The sequence below is a fragment of the Chelonoidis abingdonii genome, chromosome 6, assembly GCF_003597395.2.
Source record: "Chelonoidis abingdonii isolate Lonesome George chromosome 6, CheloAbing_2.0, whole genome shotgun sequence".
NCBI classification, from domain to species: domain Eukaryota; kingdom Metazoa; phylum Chordata; order Testudines; family Testudinidae; genus Chelonoidis; species Chelonoidis abingdonii.
In genome coordinates this window covers 26855754-26878736 of record NC_133774.1, presented here as the reverse complement: position 1 = coordinate 26878736, position 22983 = coordinate 26855754, and the positions used below count along the sequence as shown (strand labels likewise).

Sequence of the window (22983 nt, the reverse complement as noted above, 5' to 3'; positions counted from 1 at the left end):
GGCAAGCAGCCTGTCACTGGGTGACTAGCCCCTTTAAGGACAGATGGGCCCAGCCCTGCCTGTGACTGATCAGTAGCATCCCAGGGTATGGCTACACTTGAAATTTCAAAGCGCTGCCATGGCAGCGCTTTGAAGTGTGAGTGTGGTCGGAGCACCAGAGCTGGGAGAGAGCTCTCCCAGCACTGCACGTACTCCACATCCTCTACGGGTGTAGCATGCAGCGCTCCTAGCGCTGCCGCACTGATTACACTGAGGCTTTACAGCGCTGCATCTTGCAGTGCTCAGGGGGGTGTTTTTTCACACCCCTGAGCGCAAAAGTTGCAGCGCTGTAAAGTGCCAGTGTAGCCATACCACCAGTTGAGGTTTTTGAGGAGCTGGATGCTTGTCCATATGAAGGTCAGCAAGAGATCAGTTGAGCTGTAAGTTGGCAGGAATGCTCCTGTATGAGTCCCTGTGTTAGGAGAAACATCTGGAGTGGCTGAGATGTGAAGGAAAAGCATCTGGGAGTTGTAGTCCATAGTGGGCACAGGAAATAATTTTTGAAATTTTTGCTTAAGGTTTGGTTCAACCAATAGTCTGTTGTGACATTACTTCTTCTTGGGCTAGTGGACAGCCCAGCAGGTTACCCAGCGCTGCAGGGGTGTAAATATAACCCCTACATGCTGTAAAAGAGTTGCACAGAAGGACCCAATGGCAAAGGACTGGAGGAAGGTCCACAGAGGAGCAACTGAGACATATTTATGTAAACTTCTCCCAACACAGTCCATAGGCTGGAATAACAGCTGGAGAGGAAGAATGCACAACAATCCTGGAGCCAGACTGGAGCTGGATTTCACCTTCTCATCACATCCACCTGCCTAGACCTTAAACGTTTGGGATCTACGCACATGGTGAGTGTAAGGGACTGCGGAAGATTTTGTTACGGTTTAGCTAAGGCTGTTCGCCTTCTCAAGGACAGGTTATTAAAGGTTGCTGTATATTAGCCTATGCTGTTTGTAGCCGGTTGGAACCGCTTAGCCTGGGAAGCCCGGCGTGTTTAGAAAAGCCTGGCCCTTTGCCATAAGAGATAGCCCAGTTGTGGGAAAGCTCCCACATACCTGTGTATGAGCTGCTTTACATGCTATTAGCATAAAGTTATATTTATCAGAATTTGTTTTGCTGCCTTGGACTCGCTCCCCGCTTTGAGTTAGCAACGTGCAGAGTCCCCGTTGCGGGTGTGTTTTCTTTACCTTCATTAAAAGCCATATCACTCACTGTGTGTGTGTGTGTGTGTCTCATCCCTGCAGAGCACTTAGGCACGTAACAGTGAGAATTTCACAGAGTTTGTGATACCCTTAAAAACTGAACATTGTTGCCATAAGTAACACTACTGTTGGGGTAAAGCACATTTTTCTTTCTGGTACGCATTGAATCACAACATGAGCCATGGTGCTGTTGTATTTTCAGTCCTAGAAGTAGCACCATCCATAGGTAACCCTGTGAGGAACAGTGTAACGCACAGGGACGGGCAAATGACCCTAGTATAGAGGAACTGTTTAAACCCCCATCTATCTCATCTGAATTCCCTTGTACTCCCTCTCAATGGGCTCAAACACTTCGCTACACTTACTTTCAGCTGTTATAAGGAAATGGGGTGGTGGTAGGAACAAACAGCTAGGTGATCTCTCATCCCTGTCTGAATGTCTTCCATGGGATAACAACAGCCATTTCATCTCTCCTCTGCCTTCTCACTTTTAGCAGCATCCCCCTTTACCCTACTCAGACAAGACGCAGGACTGTGAAAAGGACATAACAGTATATAAGAATGGCCATACTCGGTCAGACCAAAGGTCCGTCTAGCCCAGTATCCTGTCGTCCAACAGTGGCCAATATCCGGTGCCCCAGAGGGAATGAACAGAAAAGGTAAACATCAAGTGATCCAAACAAATACTCTCTGAAGAGTTGGGATGGAGAAAAGGGGAAAATGGCTGCTATCCTTCCTTGACAGATATTGACATGGACTGGAGGAACACCTACCTCTTCAGTTACCCCAGCCCCACAAAGGCATCTCCAGGTAAGTGGAGCAGCCTGTCTGTCACCCTTATTTGCACTGGAAGACATGGAAAGGTTCCTGGCTTCTGCTGCTGACAGTGATGCTGTTCTATCCCTATAACCGTGCACAGAGAAATGCAGCTGGGCCTAAGGAGATTTCACAAGTACTTACAGATGTAGGAATGCTGCTCAGTGTTCTCCTCCTCTAGCACAGTGGTTCTCAACTCAGAGTCCATGGCAGCTGAAGCCTGAAGCCCTGAGCCAGCCCCCCACTCCCTTTCTCTGGCCCTTTCTCTTGGCATATTGGGAGAACCTCAGAAAGAAAATGTTGAGAGCCCCTGCTCTAGCAGACACAGAGGTGGGGAAACAAATGAGTCAGCCACATTAGCCAAATGTCTGGCCATATTCAGATGGCTGATAAGGCTAATATGCATATTATTCAGAAGACTAATTATTCAATTCACCCATCCTTAGGGAAAGCACACAAACCTTCACTAGTCTGTACAGCCAGAAGGGTTGGAATAAATCAACTCTGAACTGAACCACTGAATATTCAGACTTTGAGCCTCCTTCATGGTAGGGTAAAACTTTATTCTTCAAAGTAACCACAATTTTCAACTATTTTTAGTAAAGGAATAAGCTAACTGATCACATGACTTGCAGGTTCAGAAATTATCAGAATGTTTCTGTCCAATGTATTTTACAATATGCTATAGCCCTTTAAGGAAATAGAGCCCTATAGCTCTGTAAGAAATACTCACAAGAACCAGTCCACTGCAATGATAAGAGTGATGTCCTCTGTAGGCAAACCAACAGATGTCAACACAATGACCATAGTGACCAGTCCAGCCTGAGGAATCCCTGCAGCGCCAATACTGGCAGCTGTAGCTGTGATGCTATGCAGAGAGATGACAGTGAAGAAATAAGTCAATTTCCAAAAATAATACTCCTTATTATTTAGTAAACATTTTAAAAGTTATGAAGAAAATTACTGATTTTAGGATGAATACATGTTATAATTGTGATACCAACTAGCAGTCCCAGGGATGGAGCAGCACACCATTGTATTAGGCACTGTACAAACAAAAGAGGAAAAGACAATTGTCCCAGTTGTATAAAGGCTCTAGAGAAAAATCTGAATCAAGGTAGGCATTCGAGTGGGTAGTTTTCCTGCTGATTTTTCATACGATTTCACATTGATGGAGAAACACGTGATGCAGAGACCTAAGGGTTCTTTAAGTAGAAATGCCTATATTTGAGATGGGTCTGATCTAAATTGCCAGTCTGAACACATACAAACTTTATGAAAGTGTGGATCTGGATCCATAGTTTGGATGAATCAAGATTTAAAGCACAGCTCTAATGATAACACATCATTTATCATCCCTATGTAATACTGGAGAACTTAATCTAAAAGACAGTATCCATATAATCCATATACGTCATGGCAAATTTCATATATGTACTAGAGAGCGGATATCCAGAATCAAAATGAGTTATGAGGCTTTTGAATTTTGAAAAGCAGATTTTTCCCTTGTCTTGATTGAATATTGAACTAGGATGACTGTTTTTAAAACTAAAAATGCTTCTTACAGCACAAAGTTCATAATGAACAAAATTTGAGATGTCTCCAATTAATTTGTATTCCGTTAGCATTAATATTGTAGCATGTTACTGTGCTGATTGTTTATGGTGCATAATTCACATGCAGAGGAATCACAAATAGAAACTGACAATTAGACAACATCAGGTGCTTTGCTATGTCTCAATAACACTATTTCTGTTCCTAGCGTTCTTCATAGCAATAACTTACGCTAACATAAGTTGCAACTGGAGTATGCACTCACTGGACAGCAGAATATAAATCTACAGCTCTTAAATTCTGCATAGATACTCGAGCTATCTAAAGTAAAATACTTTTAAAATGATGGCTGTTGCTGACCTTCTTATATGCAACGAGCAGTCGTTCACATCATTGTTATTTAAAGACATCTTGAATCAAAGTATATAGATAATGGCTTCTGTACCTGATTGTGATAATCTGCCCAAAGTTCAGTTCAAAGTTGTTAACCTGTGCAATGAAAATTGCAGCCAAAGCCTCATATAAAGCAGTCCCATCCATGTTAATTGTAGCACCCACTGGGAGCACAAATCTTGTAATACGCTTGTCCACTCCATTAATGTCTTCTAGACATTTAAACGTTATGGGTAGGGTGGCAGAACTAAAACAAGAAAAAAGACAATATAGTTACATACTCATTTATATAATAATCTTCTATATAAGAGAGGAGTAGGCCTGAAATAGTGTCCAAAAGCATAAAAAATTAGTCTATGACAATGAATTTATTCAGTTATATCAGCCTATGTTGCTTATCATACCAATTATATTACAGCATAGATTTCAGGTTTAGGTATTGTTTTAAATTTTTGGACATAGTAATTACTTCATGGCAGAAAACCACCTTTTCTAATGCTTCATGTATTTGCGTAGACTAAGGCCCTCTCATTGACATCTGTTGGAAATTTGCATATGGACTGCAGGACTGGAAATATTCTGGTCAGATTTTATTTATAATTGGGACTTAAAATTTCATAGCCTACCTTGAAGATGTTCCCAAAGCTGTGATCAGTGCCTGCAGAAGTCCTCCAATAAATACCCAAGGGTTCTTACGAACAACCAGGAAGTAGAGTAGTGGTAGAACAATAATAGCATGAATGAGCAAACCAATGATAACTGTTATAGTGTACATGGCAAGCTGTCCACCAATCACACCCATATCTTCCATCTCAACAATTTTCCCAGCAATCAAGAACATGATACCAAGTGGGGCATACCTACAAAAAAGTAAGCAAATCAATATGTGCTGAACAAATAGATGTTTGTTTACAAAGTTATACTGATATAATGACCATAAACATCCTGGACCCATTTCAAGATCCTGGGCAGTGGCAAGTCAACCTAGTGGAGGCTGCAGCAGTGAAAGTGGCTGCAACACTTACGTGGCTCTGCTCGGGTCAGGGTCAGCAAAAAGGAGGTCAGGAACCGAATGCAGCCAGTCCATCTCCCAGCCATCTACAGCTGATGGACTCCTGTGGACTCCTGACTGCCCTTTAAAAGCCACTTTAAACAATTACCTGAGGACTACCCCTGTGTAGGGGAATGCCTGGGTTGTGTAGGGCTGGCATAGTGGCTCCTTTTCCACCTGCATCCTGGTTCCCAGTGCTGAAAATGGTTGGGGAAAGGGGTACAACCAGAAAGCTATTAGGTTTGGCTGATGCCAGGCTGCTTCAGGCCATAGGCAGATGGGCATAGGATAGGCAGAGCCTAGACTACTTTTATGATGGAGACTGTGCACAGGGTTGGGGCTTTGCAAAAGTAGCTTAAACCATTTTCCTCAGCTGTGCCAAATACTACTCAGACAGAGCTAAGATCGGGGTCTAGCGCTCAATACGCCAACCTGTTAGTTAAGGTATATAAAAGAGAATCTTAATTGCAGCTGGACTTTTCACAGGGTCTTATTTACAAAGTTGTTACCTGTCATTTTACTACATTCATGTAAAATAACATAACTTGATTATTACATTGATTGTAACATTACACTCAGCAGCCATCAAACCCATCTTGAAGTTTCCCAATGTAATAATTCTCATTCCATATTTTAAATTCTCAAACATTTCCAGTATAATAATAATTAATAATTAATAATGTTTAGAAATGTGATTGTAAAGGACAAAATGTTTGAAAAAATATTAGAAATTATTAGAAAAAATAAACTTCTTTACAGCTTTTCATCCATTACTTAAGGAGTTTCCATGACATTGGAGATGTATATATGTTTGTGTAAAATGATCAGCTGTAGCGTGGGGGGGAAGACGTCATTTCATAAATGAATTGTTGTATTTGGCCTCTGACTGAGAAATGTTGCATCTTAGACTTTGTAATCCCTTCTGAGCAGGGATTTCATTGATATTTATCTGTAGAATACCATATAAAAACTAACAACAATTCATAGGAGAATGAACATTTGTGAACAGCAGGACATATTAATATGCTATGCACATTGCAAAAGCAAATAGTGTTCTGAACTAATGAAAATAGCGGGCATATTGTTGATAAATGGGACATTGACATGGTACCTATCTCTCCCTCTCTATAGAGTTAGAGGGAAGGAGTGATAAGAGTTAGCGTATGATAAGAGGATCTTTATATGTCAAGCAAACTTTGTCATGGACTCTAAAGAGTATATTTACCTCTTAATGGTAATGACAATAGGAATTACTCACATACATCAAGCGATGAATATACATTAAAATATTTAGATCCTTTTCAGATTATCACTGTGCAGAACTCAATTTTAAAACATCATGTTTAGTTATAAATAGCTAAATGGATATTATATTCAGGACTGGATCCTCAGCAGCTGTAAATTGGGATAGGTCTAGTGAAGTCAATGGAGCTATACCAATTTTCGGCAGCAAAAGATTCTTAGATTCATAGATTTTTAAGGCCAGAAGAAACCATGATGACCTCACTGTACATTATGCTATGGGGGCATTATCTGGCTTGAAGGAAAAGTTGTGTGGCCCTTTTTAGGATGGAAAGGCTGCCTCCCTGGAAAGACCTCTGAGTGTGACAGTGACTGGCTGACACAGCTTCAGACCAGGTCTATCCCCCACTCCTGGTGACTGGAATTGGGGAGACTATTTAGGTCTGCACTGGTGCAGGAAAAGCCCTCTTTTTACCTGGATCAGGCAGAGCATCACCAATTCTCCCACCCACAAGAAATAATTAAATACCAAGTTTTTCATGATCTGCTGTGGCAATTATGCTAGTTGCTCCTTTCTCAGGCGTCTGGGAAGGCATTTTCCCCATATCACCAGATTGGCCAAGGCAAGGTGGGTTTTTTCACCTTCCCTACAGTGGGTTGGGGGCTTAGTTGGGGCAAACATGAAATGACAGTTAGGTTACTATGTTGCGACTCATTATGTCAATGTGGGTGGATGTCTAGTGCAGGTACTCCATAGGGAATGGATACAGTGATCACATAAAATGGATTGGTAAAGGATTTAAAGGAGATATTCTTTAAATGAAGAGAAAGGGGGCTTCAGGGCTCCTGTGACTGGCACAGCAGTGAGCCAACCCCACCTCTTGTATAGCCCCCTTAACCCACATTTGAAGGAGGGAGGTAGTGAGATCCTAGCAGCAGGTGCTGGAGACCAGGATGAGTAAGGGGTGGGGGCTTCTATCAGCTCCCCCCACAGGTATATGTGAAGGATTATGGAATTACCTGCATTGTACACTTTTATCTGCCAGGTACTCACTGACATTTAGGAATAAACTTGTGTCCTAACTAAATCACAGCCAGTCTTTCCTGTCCTCCTTCCAGCAAAGCTGAACAATCAACTTCTAATCTGACCTACAAAACACAGATCCTCAGTAGTATCCAGCACATACTGGTGCTGAATGTTCAAAACATTTTGACATAATTTAACATAGCATTTAACAGAGGCACTTACCACATGATTAGAGCTACCAATCTCATGATAGCTTCATTAAGGCTATCAAAGAAGTGTCTTAATGGCTGCCCTTGCTCCTTCATGTTCCCAATCACCAATCCGAAGCTTATTGAGAAGACCACCAGTCCCAATGCATTCACTCCATTGACGGCACCTGGAACAGGGATCACCTCCTCTTTCATTCGAGTTAGGGTTTCCATTGCCTCTGATACATTGTTTATTACGGAAGCCACCATCGATGTTTCATTGGGTGGAATTGGTACTCTAAACATTCTCTTGTCATAGTTCGTTTTGAACTTAAATAAAAGAAGAAAAGACAGAAAATGGAGTGCCTTACTACAAAAACAAACAAGTACACTCATCATTTATCACTCCTGTGATTCTAGCTGTGATTATTACTTCCCCATTTTAAAATGTCTTTTGAGTTATTAGTTTGTGTCACATTTAGGGGTAAATAAAGTTTTAGGGTGAAATTCTGGATCCCCTGAAGTAAATGGAAAACCTTGCATTGGCTCAATGGGGCCAGCATTTCATCTTTATTTTCAAGAATACATGTGCTCAGATTAATATTTCTCATAGTCATGATCAAAGCTGTATGTTTGTCAGATATATGATTTTTGTGACAAAACTGTGTCTTTTAGTTTGTGTTTTTATAATGAGTCATGATTTTTTCACTGAGTTTGGCTACTACTCAGCAAGACTTTTCCATGAATTGGCCTTTTTTGGCTCTTTATATGCTTTAAAACTATTGATTACAGATATTTCACACTTTTCTATTGGAAAAATAAATGTAAGGATAATATAAGTATCATGTATAATGACTTTTCCATTTTTAAATACTGAAATTAGGACTTTTACATATTTTTCCATGACAAAGCCAAGAATTTTTCTCTTTTAACCATTTGTTATTGATTTTCCTCTTTGTTTACAAAAGAATTCTGTCTCTTGTGACCACTATCAAGTGGACAAATCAGATTCAAGTTCTCAGCATTTTCCAAATCTTTGCTTTGAAAACAATATTCCACAATGCATTCATTTCTATTTTTCCCATGATAATTTCATATCCTGCATATTTACATCTGTACCAGAAACCAAATCACAGCCTATCCTGTCTAAACACAAGGAACCTAATTCTTATTTACATAATAGCAACCTTTACACCTTGGGTAAAATTTTTTAAAAGCACCTAAGTGACTCAGGAACTTTTTTCTCATTGCACCCAATGGTACTTAGGCATCTAAGTCACTTAGGTGATGCTGATAATTTTACCCCATTACACCTACCCACTGATAATGAGGATCAGGCCCAAGGAGCTCAGTACTATTACTAAAAGTTCAAAACTATTGCAAGACTTTGGAAGTTTTTAGGTGAAAAGAATGCACAGTTGGCATTCCTGTGACTAAGAATAGCAACCTGAGTATAGGAGAAGAAAAAAGTTCAGCTGGTCTGAGGTGTGGTTAGATTCCATACATCAGACACACAGTCTTGATTCACTGCTCAAGAGTATTTGCTTAACCATTAAAGGCATAAAGCTGGATTCAGTCCTTAACTCTCAGTGAAAGTATCATTTCTCAAATTCCATTTCAATATAGGGAAACATTTGATCATTTATTAGTTAATATTATCTTTAAGGGCATGAAATAGAGTATCAAGTTCAAGGACCTTACAGAGAGGTTCAGAACTTTTCTGCTCATTCATCCTGATGTCAGGCAATAGAACTCTGCACAGATGTAGAGCTTTTCTGCTGACTCACCCTGTTGACAGATTATGGTATCCTTTTAATGCCAAACCAGGATATTAAAGGGACTGAGTTGATAATGGGTGTCATTCCGAGGCATAGCAAACTAAACTAGGGTCTAGGGCACAGTATTAGTGCGGGGAAGAATTCTAGTTAGTCTCAGGAGAAAATATAGGCGGAGGCTTATATTTTGTTTTTGCTTTTTAGGTTGCAATAAAGGAAATCCCAAGAAGGAGGTAAGTTTGGCCTGCAGCCAGTGAGTGTATTGTGTTAGGAGCAGGGTGGGAACTCCACCTGCTTACCGGGGAAGCTTCTTCACAAAGGGAGTAAATGTAGGAGGTCTTGAAATTGATGATTGAATTGCTGAGTCAACAACATCAAACCCAGGTTGCTGTTCAACAAGTCTTGCTGCCATTTATGAAGGAGTACCAACAGCAGAAACATTTCCAGGAGCAACTGCCTTGAAGTCTCTGTGATGGACAGTGTTAGTTGGTGGCATCACCTAGTGGTTGGGGGCTAGGCCTCTGCTTGCCCCCCCTCCAATATTTCCCCTTGGCTACTGTTCTGATCCTCCAGTCAAGTCACCCATCAGTTTTATCTATCTGCAGGGTGACAGACTCCTAAGGAAGATATGGTGTCCCCAACCCTCAGGATTGGGGTGGTGGTGGGGAACCTTTAGTCTGTCTGTTGATTCCTGTGGGTGTCCAGTCCCTGCTGCAGGATTTTAAAGGTCTTCACCCTCTGTTTCCTTCCCCAAAGGACAGTTTGGAAGTGAGAATTTTCATGCCCTTCTTAACAAGTGGGATTAGTAAGGGAATCCAGGACCCCCACTCCACTAGTCTGTGGCCCAGGGTCTTGTAAGAGGCACCAATGTCCAACACCAGAACTGCCTTAAAGCTGTTTCCCCAGACCACTTCCTACCACCAACTCTCTCACCAAAGTCTTACAGTTTGCCTCAAAGTAGTGAAAGAAGAAGAGAATAATTGAACCTTCAGCCCCTCTGGGCTCAGTAGGTAGGCTCTTTCCCTCAGAGAAAAGGCTTCTGCAGCACCCTTCTTCAGGAGCTCTCAAGATAGCTCTGTCTCCCTGCCCTAAAGGGTCCCTTCTGCTCCACCTTCAGCTGGCCCATGCTTTGCAGGTGGGGCTGGGTAAGGTCACCTAGGCCCTGAGTTGCTCCTTAACCCCTTTAGTTCCAGTGTGGAGTTTATACACCGAATCACAGTCTGAGATGCAGTGCCTGAACTGCTAATAAATCCCGGCCCTTATCAGTCCAAGATGGGAACCAGAAGACAGTCACTTTTAAGTAGGCAACTACAGCATCTCAGTGGGAGGAGAGCTAGGTTATCTGTGTGGGCTCTTATGTGAAGGGAAAGGCACATGTATATATTGCGGGCTAGGTGAGGATATTTCTATGAATTATGGGGTTAAACTGAACTTTAGTAGAGTTCAGTTAGATCAAAGCAACATTTTAATATCTTACTTCCTGATACTGCAAGTCTGTATTCTTTTGACTATTTCTTCAATGGGACTACTCATGAGAGTTAAGAAAGGCATTGCAGGACTGGGGGATCAGGAAAACTAGGTTGTTATATTTTTGGCAGTAATACACCATGTCCAAGTTACCAATACATGATGGGCTAGAGATCCTCACAAGTCAATGGAGCTATGCTGATTTATACCAGCTGAGGATATGGCCCCTTCATTTCAAGGCAGAGCCTTTTTTTCCTTGATTGAATTATAGAATTTAAAAGAATGGCATTATTGGACTTTTGTAAGCTGTGGTGTTATTTCAGTAATCAATAATATATTTCAAGATGAATTTTAATTAAATTATCCTAGTATGAAAACAAACAGTATTGATTGTCTTACATACTAAAATGAATTATCACTGTATTTGGTGATACAAACCATTGAAAGCAATTGGATTTTAATTTACTGCATGACATTTAAATTAGCAACCTCATACTAGTGTAGCTGAACACTTCAGTAATTAATTTGCAAAAAAGATAGTGACATAAAATGGTTACTATTAAAATTCAGTATTTACCAACAGAGATAACACCATGGTATGTGAGACAATGCAATTAGAATATAATGTAAATTTGGTGACTCAGATACTGTGGTGTAACTTTTGGTGAAATATTTTTTAATGTTGATCATTATACCAGCTCAAACCTCCCAACCTGCCACTGCCAATGTGAAATACACCATAAGAGCAAAAATGAGGAACATAAGAAAAATGGTACCTCAGATTCGTGATTCAGCATTTCTCTTAATTTCATGCAAAAGTGTGATGCACATTTTAATCATACTAAATTATTTATGGAAGCATTAATGAATCAAGCATCTTAACAGTAGCTGCAATATATCTCAACCAGCTATTATAAGTGCAAGCAATAGCTAGCATTGTGTTGATATACTTAATGTGTCTTCTTGTATGCTTAACACTTCTGTTCTATTGTGCAGGGACTTGCAGAAAAGAATAATAGTGAATGGATGAACAGGTTCAGAAAAAAATACAGTTAGCAGGATGAACCTTGCCATTCTCTTATGTCAGACCTTCTTAATTTCCAACATTAGGTGCCGCAAATTCCATTTTGTGATACTTCAATAGGCTTCAGGTTCCACTTATTTTCAAGTGAAAACTGCCAAAATGCTGACCATTCCACAGGATCTTGTGCTGCCTTTCCTTCCCCAGGGCTGTCCAGTTCATCCTGAGCTCTCTCGCCCCTGTGACATAGCCTCAGAAAATGAAGAATTAGAACTGAATAGCAATTGCAGGTTACTAGACAGGTTGCTAATTCTTCTGGGCCATACCATAGACTCTTCAAATTTAGGGGAGGCAAAGAAATGAAGGGATCAGGGTCAGAGATAGAAGGCTGTGTCAGGGATCTATTAGAATGTCATGAGTGAGAGAGAATACGGGGATTATGAAGAGAGAAGTGTTTGAATAAATTTATCTAAGCGTCAGATAGGCACCGGAGTTATCTGGATACTTACTGGCACTGAATCATTTGGTTTCATCCACTGCTAATAGAAACCACAAAAACAATTGTCAATGTACAGTGGAGTGAAGACTTTGACACTTATCACATGGATGGACACAACTGGTGTAAAGACTCACACAATTTAGTTTAAGGCTCTTAAGCTAGCAGTGATCCGAACCTGTTACTGATGCACTGGAAGAGATCTCAGGGAGACAGGAGGTAGTAATATATGTGTTCTTCCATAGTGGGAGAAGAGAGTAACACAAAAATTCCCAGGCAATTCCCAAACATCTAGGGAAGTGTATTGCCTAGATTAGAATAGGACGTTGGTAGTGATGGCCTGAGGAAAAGCAGGGGACTAGAAGTGGTAAAACTGATTTATTGGGGTGGAAGCACTTCAACTTTCCTGGCAAAATCTATGTGTCAGCACCTTTCTTTCCAGCTTGACACACCGTGGCAGTGTGGGTCTTTGTCTCTCTCTAGTGCCTGGTCCAAATAAAAGTCCACTATAGGGGCTAGACCCCAGTTGTGGGGGCCTAACAACCCTGTGCTACTTTTTTGCTGGGAATTTATTGGCAGGGTTTTCCTAGCTCTGACAAACATCCCTCGCATGCACCCAGTGGGGACTGAGCAGGGCCTTTTTACCTTGTAGTGACACCCCCTTCCCACCAGTGGCTGCTGTTGTTGAGTGTGGAGAGACCGTCTGCTCCACCACTCTCAGTGCTCCTCTTGCTGGTGCAGCCTTTGTGGAGATTCCTCCTACCTGCCAGCAGAGAGACAGAGGGCAGGGAGAGGAGGGACCAGCGTGTTGCCTCAGGGTTTTGCTGATAGAGGATGGAGGGGGACAGAACAGGAGGTGGGGGTGTCAAAGGACTGAAAGGGAAGTGGAAGCAAGGGAAGAATGGGGAAGAATGCTCCAAGATCCTGCCTCAACAATCCCTAGGCTTCCAGGCTCTCTCTTCTCCCCCAGTAACCCACTCCAGGCTATCCCAGGGTCTCCCTCCTGCCCCCAGTCTGCCCTGACTCCTTCCACTACCTTACTACCCACAGTTACTCCTGCTCCCCCAACTCTGCTGGCTCCCTCAGTCATGCAAATAGAAAACAAGTGTCCACCTCAAGGAAACGACTCATGGTAAGGACAATATAATGTCATAAACCTCAGTACTGTAGCATACCATCAATAGCTGATATATATGAGCATGGGCTGTAGCGCATGGGAGGATGGAGTACAAAATTTGGAAATAACTGGTCTGCTCTAGCTGCTGCTTAATAGAGCTACTTTTTTAATTCAAAGGTAAAGGCTCACATTTCCAGTGCTGAAGGTCACAGATTCAAACCCCAATGATTCAAACAGAATCATTATACTTGTATGTAAGGGGAGGAGAATAAAACCTCAATATATTTCACTACATTATTTCCTGTGTGGGCTAGCAGAATAAAGAAAGAAAAGGCTGGAGTGCATATTCCGCCAATCTCTTCAAGCAAATACATTCGTTTTTGAAGGAGACAACAGAGCAGAGAACCATGCCACCGCAGAACTCACCACATAATCTTGTTTTTCAAAAGATTATCAGAACTGCTTGATTTTGATGCAGAGTTGATGGCAATTTGGATATAGAGCTGATGGCAATTGTGATTTCCATCTTTCTGCAGCCACACATCGTTGTAATCTCTTGGGAACAAAGGATTATGAAATATGTGTGTGTCATAAGGTATAATTCCCAAATCTGAACCTTAGCGTCCAAAATTTGGGTACCTGCATGAATTCCTCTAAGCTTAATTACCAGCTTAGATCTGATATGCTGCCACCAATCAAACTCTGAGTGTTTGATAAACTCTGGTCTCCCCAAAACCTTCCCTGGGGACCCCCAAGACCCAGATCCCCTGGATCTTAACACAGGGAAAGTAAACTCTTTCCCTCACTAGTGCCACTCCTAGGCTTCCCCTCCCTGGGTTCCCCTGAGAAGATCCTGTGCTTCAAACTCCATGAAACACACCGAGCAGGTTTTTTCCTCCCCCTTCCCTTCCCCAGAGGCAGTACAGATTCACGCTCCGTAAATCTAACACAAAGAGATCTCCCCTCCCTTCGTTCCTCAGCCTTAACCAGAGAAAAAATCAATCAGGACTTAAAAAAGAAATCTTTTAATAAAAAGAAAGGAAAAAGTAAAGAATTATCTCTGTAACTTCAAGATGGTAAATATACAGGGTCCTATAGCTACAGACACCAGAAAGAAACTTTTTCCCCCAGTACCAATACAAATCAAAATATTCCCAGGAACTACACATATAAAAGTTACCCAGCCAGATCCACAACTGCAAATAGAGTAAAACAATTATAATGATTAAAATCGCCTGTTCTTACTTACTATTTAAACAGAAACTTAGAGAGCCTGTAGTAATGTCTGGTCTCTCTCAGATCCCCCGAGAGAAGAACACACACCACGGACAAAGAACACACACAAAAACTTCCCTCCACCCAGGTTTAAAAGTATCTTGTCTCCTGATTGGTCTTCTGGTCAGCTGTTCCAGTTCCCTGCTTGTAACCCTTTACAGGTAGAAGAGACATTAACCCTTAACAATCTGTTTATGACAGTGTGTCAGAATTTTCAGTCTTTATGCTAATACTTAGAATGTTAGTGAACCAGACTATGCCAGTTAAATAATATCTTCTTCACAAGTCTTCTGAGAAACACACTGAAAACCTTAAAGTAAGTTTTTGAAAAGAAGGCTACAGGGCCAGGGTATTTTGATGTCTAAATACCTTTGTAAATCTCGCCCCTAATGACTTCTGCTGTGAAATGGATTAATATTTTATATTACAGATCTGATGATAAAATAATTTCTAGTTTTTAAAAATTCCATTGTATTTTATTTATCTTACTTAATTCTAAGTTCATGGTATGATTTAAACATTAATAATGCTGAAATGGACAGATTTAAAGAGATGCTTTCTCAGTAAGCACAGTCTAATGATGAAAAGGACCAGCAAGAAACAATTGTCCTTAAATATCTCCTATTTTTTCAGCTACTTCTGGCAATTCTTCTGTACTGTAAGGTAAATTGAGAAGCACAGTATGTTTGTCAACAAAACCTACAGTACATTTTTATTTGCATAACAGTTCTTGCATTGTATAGAGTGGAAATTGTACATTTAAATAAAAATTTAACTCTCTTAGTAAGGTAAAATCTCCTTGTATATACTGGGTTGAAAACAACTAGTATGAACTACTTTGCTGTTCGCTACTATCAGTCATTTAAACTGGCCTCATTCAGGTGTTTGTTCAGAACTCTTTTCCATGGTAGCTTGGAGTGTTACTGAGACTATTTAAAAGACTAGAACCCCTGAGTACTGAGCATATGAAGGTGAGACATTTTAAAGATACTGTAAGGCGTAGAGAAGCCTCAAGATACAGTTATGGCCTCAGGCACAGTTTCTGATACAGACACTAATTAATGGTGTATAGCATCAGTTAAAGATGAGAAACTATAGTATCAGAAAGAAATAACCATATTCATACTAACATACATATAGGTAAAAGGCTCACTATATTCATGTACTGCCCTCCAAAATTTTTTAGGGCAATTTAAAAATCTCATTAGTGTCTTTTGTTTTTCCCTTTTAACAGGAATGTTGGTTAGGCTAGAATACAGGTGGAGGAACACCATAAATAACAATTAAGTGGCATTCCTGCCTTATCATCAGGCAGTAAGTGAGAAATGAAAGCAATGCTTTATATTAATTTGATCTATACGCTTTGCCTTTGACGTGTGCAGAGTTGGCTTCTCTACTTCCAACTTATGTTCTTTGCAGACTTCCCATGTGATATTCCTGGATGTTTTCCAGCCTTTGTACCAATAGTACATTGATTATTCACCATCTCCTCGTCCCCCTGAGCCCAATATTGTCTTTGAAAAGAAAATTCTTCATTGATTTTCATTAAGCTTGCCTTAGGCTCATGAATCAGGGAATCTGGAGAAGTTTTAATTTTTGAACTTGCTGGCCTAAGTGGGTTTTCCCAAGTTCTCATAGCAAGTACTGCTGTACAAATGAATGAATGAATGAAAACATTCATTTTCTTTAGCTGAAAAATAACAATACATGTAAGATCCATGATTGCTGTAAGGACAAGCAAAATCATTGGCTGTTCCTTAAAAAAACATTAATAACATTTCAGTCTTTAATTTACTACATGAAAGATACCATATTGGAGTTTCAGTTAGAAATAACAGCACAGTTTTACCTGTTTAAAGCAGGCTTCCACCAAGTTTGGAGGGAACATGTTTCTGTGAAAAAGAGATAAAATGTCAGAAATATTAATCACATTCTAGCAACATATTAACCAGTAGCTCAGCTGATGGGGATAAACTGATTACTAAAGGATCACTAAGATGAAAAAATACATGTGTATATGTTTCAGTGAATAGGACCTCACTTATAGTATGACCTTATTATCTTTTCAGGACAAAATTTAAGAGGGAGGGAGTAAAGAACTGTGTTTCAAATCCTGTATAACAGGTATGGCCATGAAACAGAATGTTGGTTGGTTTGCCAAATGAACATGATTAGAAGGTCTGTACTGACTTTTTTTTGGTATAGGTATTTATTAAAATGATCTGGATACAGATTAACTTTGCTCAATATGTAATGCAGCACCACTTTTTTTCAAATGAAAACTGCTGACATTTTGACAGTCACACAATCTAGTGTATCTTATTGTGATTACTAAAAGGGAATAGTCAGTAAGTTTTCCTAATTAGAGCTGGATGAAATTCTTCAACCAAAATATTTTTTCAGCAAATGATGCAGATTCAGAGACACTTAAACATTTCACACACTCATGTCAATTTTGCCAAATTGTTTCAGTTAAAAATTTTTTTCCCCCAAAATATCAAAACATTTTGTTTTGACATTTTCAAATCAAAGTGTTTCAATTTTTAGATTTGAAATGACTTTTTGTTTTGAAGGTTCCTTTTATTTTACTTTTTTTAAATTAAAAAACATTAATGCTCAAAATTGAACAAAAATGTTTCATTTTGTTTGACCCAAAGCAAAATTTTTTTGATTGATCAGTTTGCCTAAAATTTTGAAAAAAATATTTTTCTTTTGATCCAAAACAATTTTTTTATTTTTTTTGAAATTGCCATCAAATTGAAAAAATCTGTTCATCCAGCTCTCTTTCTAATGTTTAAAGTACATTTTACATAGCGTAAAGTATTTTAGAGTAATATTTTATATGTATTACAAGTGTTTTTTCCACAATGCTGAAATTCTACAAGGAATAAATGCCAGTCTGCACCTAGCTTATCTTGAAGAATTATCTTGAGTGAAAGCCTCTTCTTACTCCATTCTGGAGACCACCTTCCTGGCAGCATGGCTCTTGGAGGCCTCCCTCCATGTCTGTGCTCTGTGACCCCCTCCGCTGGAGTTAACAAAGCATGAACTTCTTCTGAATTTCTTGGTGGTAAAGCCATTGGGTTCACATTCATTATCTGCTTCCCCACTTCCTGGCACACCCCTGTGGAACATCAGTTGGATAGAAATGGCACTGCAGAGTTTCTTTTAGCTTGGAGGAAACAGGCTACATTGCTTCTTCTCCATGCTGCTTATCTACTTTTCCCTGGTTTCTCTCTCTTCTCCATGCAAATTGAGCAAAGGTAACCATATGGCCCCAAAGCAGGGGCTGCCATGTAAAATAAGATGAATGACTAACTGAATGGATTCAGGTGGAATGAGATTCTTGTTGGAGTAGGGGGTAAAGGAGAAGAGAGGAAGTTGATGTTAGATGTTGTAGTATTGGGAGGAGGAGAGGAACATGTGGAGGCAGTAAAGCAGGTTTCTGAACACAACATTCCTTTGAATTTTAAAAGCAGTTTCTTTCCTTGCCATTTTGTTCAGCTGCTTATTTGAAAGTACTTACTGTGCTAGTTCTGTATTTTGTAACGACACTGTTGGCATCACCAGCTTCAAGTGAAGTTTGGCTAGTTTAGCTAGTCACTGTCCCAGATTTTCTATGTTAATTTTCCTTGTGATGTACATCTAAATATTGCTGCTGTTGCCATTGTTACAGAAGATGTACAATATAATAGCCATACCTGATTAAATCAAGAAAGGCATCTGCTGCTGTCACTTTCATAATTTTGCCTTCTCTGTGCATATTTTCCTTTGTACCTTTCCCAGGGTGGATGATGACCACAACGATTATACCAATAATTACAGCAATGATCGTAGTACTCATGTAGTAGACTATTGCTCGTATTCCCATTTTCCCTGATGCTTTACTATCCAGGGCAGCCGTTCCTAATAAATTTAAGCACAAGGACATTCACCTCATAAAACTGTGAGTAAAGATTGTAAACTCAGCAACCTGAGTATGGCTTTGTGAGAGGAGTTCTGATAAGTACATTTAAAATAACCCAAGTTATATTGGCCTAGTAAAACTACTCTGTTCCTCTTCACAGGTAGTGCTGCTATTGTTGCATCCCTGCCCCCCATGCTTGTTATTACATAATTGTCTGTCAGGAGGCTTAACTCTCCTCTGAATTATCTGGTGTTAGCAACTGTTGGAATCCGGATACGGAACTAGAGTGACCATTGGTTTGATCCGATGTGGCAATTCCTTTGTATCACAGAGATAATACATTGAGTTTTAGTTGACAGATTAAGCATAATCCAAAAATGCTTCATAGAAATCTGCTGCATTTAATCTGGAATGTTAGGGAAGAAATCACAGAGTACCTTCAGACAATACTGACTACCTGATGTGTTTATAGAAGTGTATGTGCATGGAATGCCTTTCTTAAAAGTTTAATACAATGACCTGGGTTTACCTCTGGCCCAAGCCATGGGAGATTCAACTAGATTAAGTGACATTAGTTTAATTCAGAAAATACTTGAGATTGTACAAATTAAACATTTGGAATCTTTTGTAGACGTCCTAAAGTTTGAGACATTAATCCTAACACTTGGTTGATCTTAGTGCAATTCTGAATTAATGTGGATACCAGGGTGCCCAATGTGGCATCTACTTAATCATTTGTTCACTAAGTTGCACAAACAGGGTCAGATTATGGTTTTCAAGTGGAGGAGCCTTTCTGTAGTAGCAGACCCAAGAGGAACTCTGGCTCCCTAAGTAAGAATTTCCCAAGGATCCTAGGAAATGCACAGTTGGGGTGGTTGATCCATCACTATTTAAACAGATACGGTTAGTGTTCCTCTTGTTACCATCTTAAGGGGTGAAACACCCTCCCAGCATGCATTTGGGATGCTAACACAGCTATTTAAAATAAGTAATAATGCTCCCACTGAAACTGTACCTACCACCTGTGGAATGATGCAAGGGATGGGCAAGGATCCCTATACTCTCTTCATCTTCTCTGTGTGGACTCACATAGTGTTGGGCACTGTCTAGCCTAGGGTATCTCCTGTTTCTGTCTGTCTGTCTTGCTAGGTTCTTACATTGATACCAATCACTATAGTATCTAAGCATTGTCTTTTCATTTATAGCTGTCTTTGAATTTATGAAGTACAGTGAAAGGCACCCATTTTGAGAACCTATCTCATAGGTAAAACATGCAACATATAAAAAGGGACTGTCATGAATATAAAGTGAACATAAATAATATGCAAACCTAAAACAAGAACCATGGCCTAGTTAAACTGATTTGTTTTTGTAAAATTTATTATACATGGTAATTGCTGTAAAATATGCACTGTTTGGAGTTACAAGGGTGTTACCCTAGATGTACACTGATGTAACTAAGCTCAAAAGAGACACCTGGGTTCCATTCCTGGCTCTGCCACAGACTTCTGGTGTTAATGTGATCATGCCACTTAGGCCTAACCTTTCATTTGCACTCCCTTTTTGTGTAAAAATTGCACCCACAAAATGATGCAGAAGGAGATTGCTATACTGACATCTTTAACTGCCTGTTTTAAACGTCTACTTCTAATGCAAGGGCAAAATTTTACAGGCACAAATTGTATTGTCAAATGGGAATCCAACCTTTGGAATATATGGCCTGTAACTCCTCTGTGCCTCAGATCATTCATCTGTAAAATGAGGTAATAATACTTGCATACGGTAGCTCACTGTGATGTTGTGAAATCTAATTCCATGTTTGTTATGTGCTTTGAGATCCTTGAATGTTATATACTAATGAGTGCAAAGTAGTAATATATTTTAAACAGGAAGTAAATCATAAAAACCCTTTTATCTTTTTTTTTCAAAGTTTCACAAAAGAACTCAAATATTCACCCTACTTTACTAATACGTCTAAACACAAATTTAGTAATTGTTGGCCCTTTCTGGTTCCATAATGAACATGTTCAATTTTTATACCAGATGGGATTTGTTAGGATTATGTTATTTTTAGTTCTTCAGCATGATAAAAAAATGTATAATTAACAAAGATAGAAAGAACATGTGAGATTAACAAAATCAAGACTAAATTTATATTCACTTTTCAAGTCAATTTGCTTATGAATTTTGAGTTTAAATGATCATATGTTCTTATTCCCCTTGTACTATATTGCTAAACAAGTAGCAATATGCTGTGTATTTTTTCCTCTGCATTTTAACTAAGATCAGATATAGTCTCTGTTATGTCCTCTGTCAGGAGACACTGTCCTGCTCTTGCCAGGTGACTTGGGGGCTAACGTTGAGTGCTCTCAACTCCCGGAGATTTTGTTGGTTTGGCCTCTTGATGCTTTTATAGGTTTTACCATCTCCTTGTACCACTGGCCAGATAGGCAGAGATGGAATGGCCACAGCTCCCAAAGTCTGTGGGAACTGGACTGCTCAGCACCTCTCTGGAGGTGATCAGCACTTTTGCAGAATCAGACCCTCTGATCCTATTTCATTGTTGGACTGGCATGGGGTAGCGTGAGGAGCTGGATTTGTTGTCTTACGTACAATATTGTACTTCTGCACTGAACAATAAGAGACCTGCAGCTCAGCTGCAGCTTGACCAGGTCAGCTGACTCTGGCTCATGGCATTTGGGCTGCTGGGCTATAAAATTGCAGTGTAGACATTTGGGCTTGGGCTGGAGCCTGAGTTCTGGAATGTTCCCCTTGCAGGTACTCAGATCCTGGGTTCCAACTCAAGCCTGAATGTCTACATTGCAATTTTATAGCCCTATAGTCCAAGCCCTGTGAACCTGAGTCAGCTGACCTAGGTCAGTCCTGGGTCTTTTATTAGTATAAACATATCCTAAGGGGCTGATCCAGAACTCAGTGAAGTCAATGGGAGTTTTTTTCCACTGGCTTCAGTGGGTTTTGGATGAGACCCTGAGTAGGTACCAGGAGTCATACTCTTTTCTTACTAAGCTGCTTTCCAACTTGGCTTCCTATTCTGCGATCACGCTGTGATGTTGCCATGTATTTCAGTTGTTCTGGTCTTGTTCCTGCTCTTCTTCAGACAAAGGATTTTCTAGTTTGAGGCAAGGAGGGACTGACTGCTCTGCCCTTGTTCTTGACCGTTAAGAGTGCTAAAATAAATATTCAAGATGGGGTGTTGAGAGCCAAATATTAACAAAGGATCATGTATAGCTATATGAGGAGGTAAGTTTCCACCTCACAGAGACTGCTCCTGGGAGGTACTGAGTATCCTCACCTCCTACTGAAGTCATTGGGATCAAAGGGCACTTAGCGCCTCACGAGGAGCTGTTGGCACTATGCAGGATTGAGCCCAAAGCTTTCAACAGCTTTCATCGTGTCAACACTAAAAAAATAATCCAAAAAAATCCAGATTTTTTAAAACAAGAAGGAATGAAAGATTTTATTTTCGTAATTATTTTTAAGGGTTGATGAGGCTTCTTAGGCTGAATGGGTCTCTGGCAAAGTCCTTAATGGAGAAGCAATAAAGTTAGCTCCGAGGCTTTTATGTGTCACAGGCCATTGTGTACACATTCTTTTCCTCCATAGAAAGCCAGCAAAAGCTCCCATTGTTCTGTGGAGATGTATGTGCTCCTTTAATCCTGCTTGCAGCTTGCTTTCCCACATGGCTGCTGGCTCTCAACTACTCTGCCATCTCATTCATCTCTGCTCCATCTTCTTCTTCTCCATATGCCCTCCCCTTCCCCATGGGCCTGGGAAACTTGCAGGCCCGCTGGTCACCATAAGCAAGACTGCCTTGCTGTTGTCAAGGCAACCGTGAGCAGAGTGCCTGTAATTTTTGTATCCATACACACACAGGCTGAATGGGAATCATGTTTGGGGGAAAAGAGGTTTCTAAGATTCAAAACAAACCCAAATTCCGCCCCCCTCTTCATATAGTCTCTGCCCCTCTTCTCCTGAAATGAGTGTTAATCAGTCATACTGTGGCTGAAATAAAGACATAACAAGCAGTTCTCCAAAGTGCTTGGGACAAAGGGCAAATCAGTACATCGCTCTCTAACAAAGGTGCTAGAGAGGAAATTGAACAAAATGTTTTGAGAACTAGGAAAGGTAGCAACAAATAGGGTAATTGAGAGAGAGTGCAAAGAGTTGTAGTTAATTATGGGCATACAGTAATTACAGACTGCATCTTACCAAAAATGATTGACTACCAGCCACTATTTTATTCCTTCCCAACCAGAGCATAGCCATACAAATTAGCCTAGGGCTGTGATATGGTGATTTTCTTGAACCCAGTTGGATTATTATTAATTATTATTAATTATTATTATTACTATTATATTTTATTTTCTTAATGATTCCAAACAGGGCTCAG

The 22983-nt window shown here is 40.1% G+C and overlaps 1 protein-coding gene across 1 annotated transcript in view; it reads right to left on the bottom strand.

The window, feature by feature from the left end:
- SLC1A3 (solute carrier family 1 member 3) overlaps window positions 1-22983 on the bottom strand; it is an 85034-nt gene that overhangs the window by 3158 nt on the left and 58893 nt on the right. The window contains exons 4-9 of the mRNA XM_032772035.2: window positions 18367-18571; window positions 16515-16557; window positions 7549-7844; window positions 4633-4866; window positions 4059-4253; window positions 2793-2927 (exon numbers count right to left, since the gene is read on the bottom strand). Coding sequence (XP_032627926.1) covers window positions 2793-2927; window positions 4059-4253; window positions 4633-4866; window positions 7549-7844; window positions 16515-16557; window positions 18367-18571 — 1108 coding nt within the window. The remainder of the gene's footprint in view (window positions 1-2792; window positions 2928-4058; window positions 4254-4632; window positions 4867-7548; window positions 7845-16514; window positions 16558-18366; window positions 18572-22983) is intronic.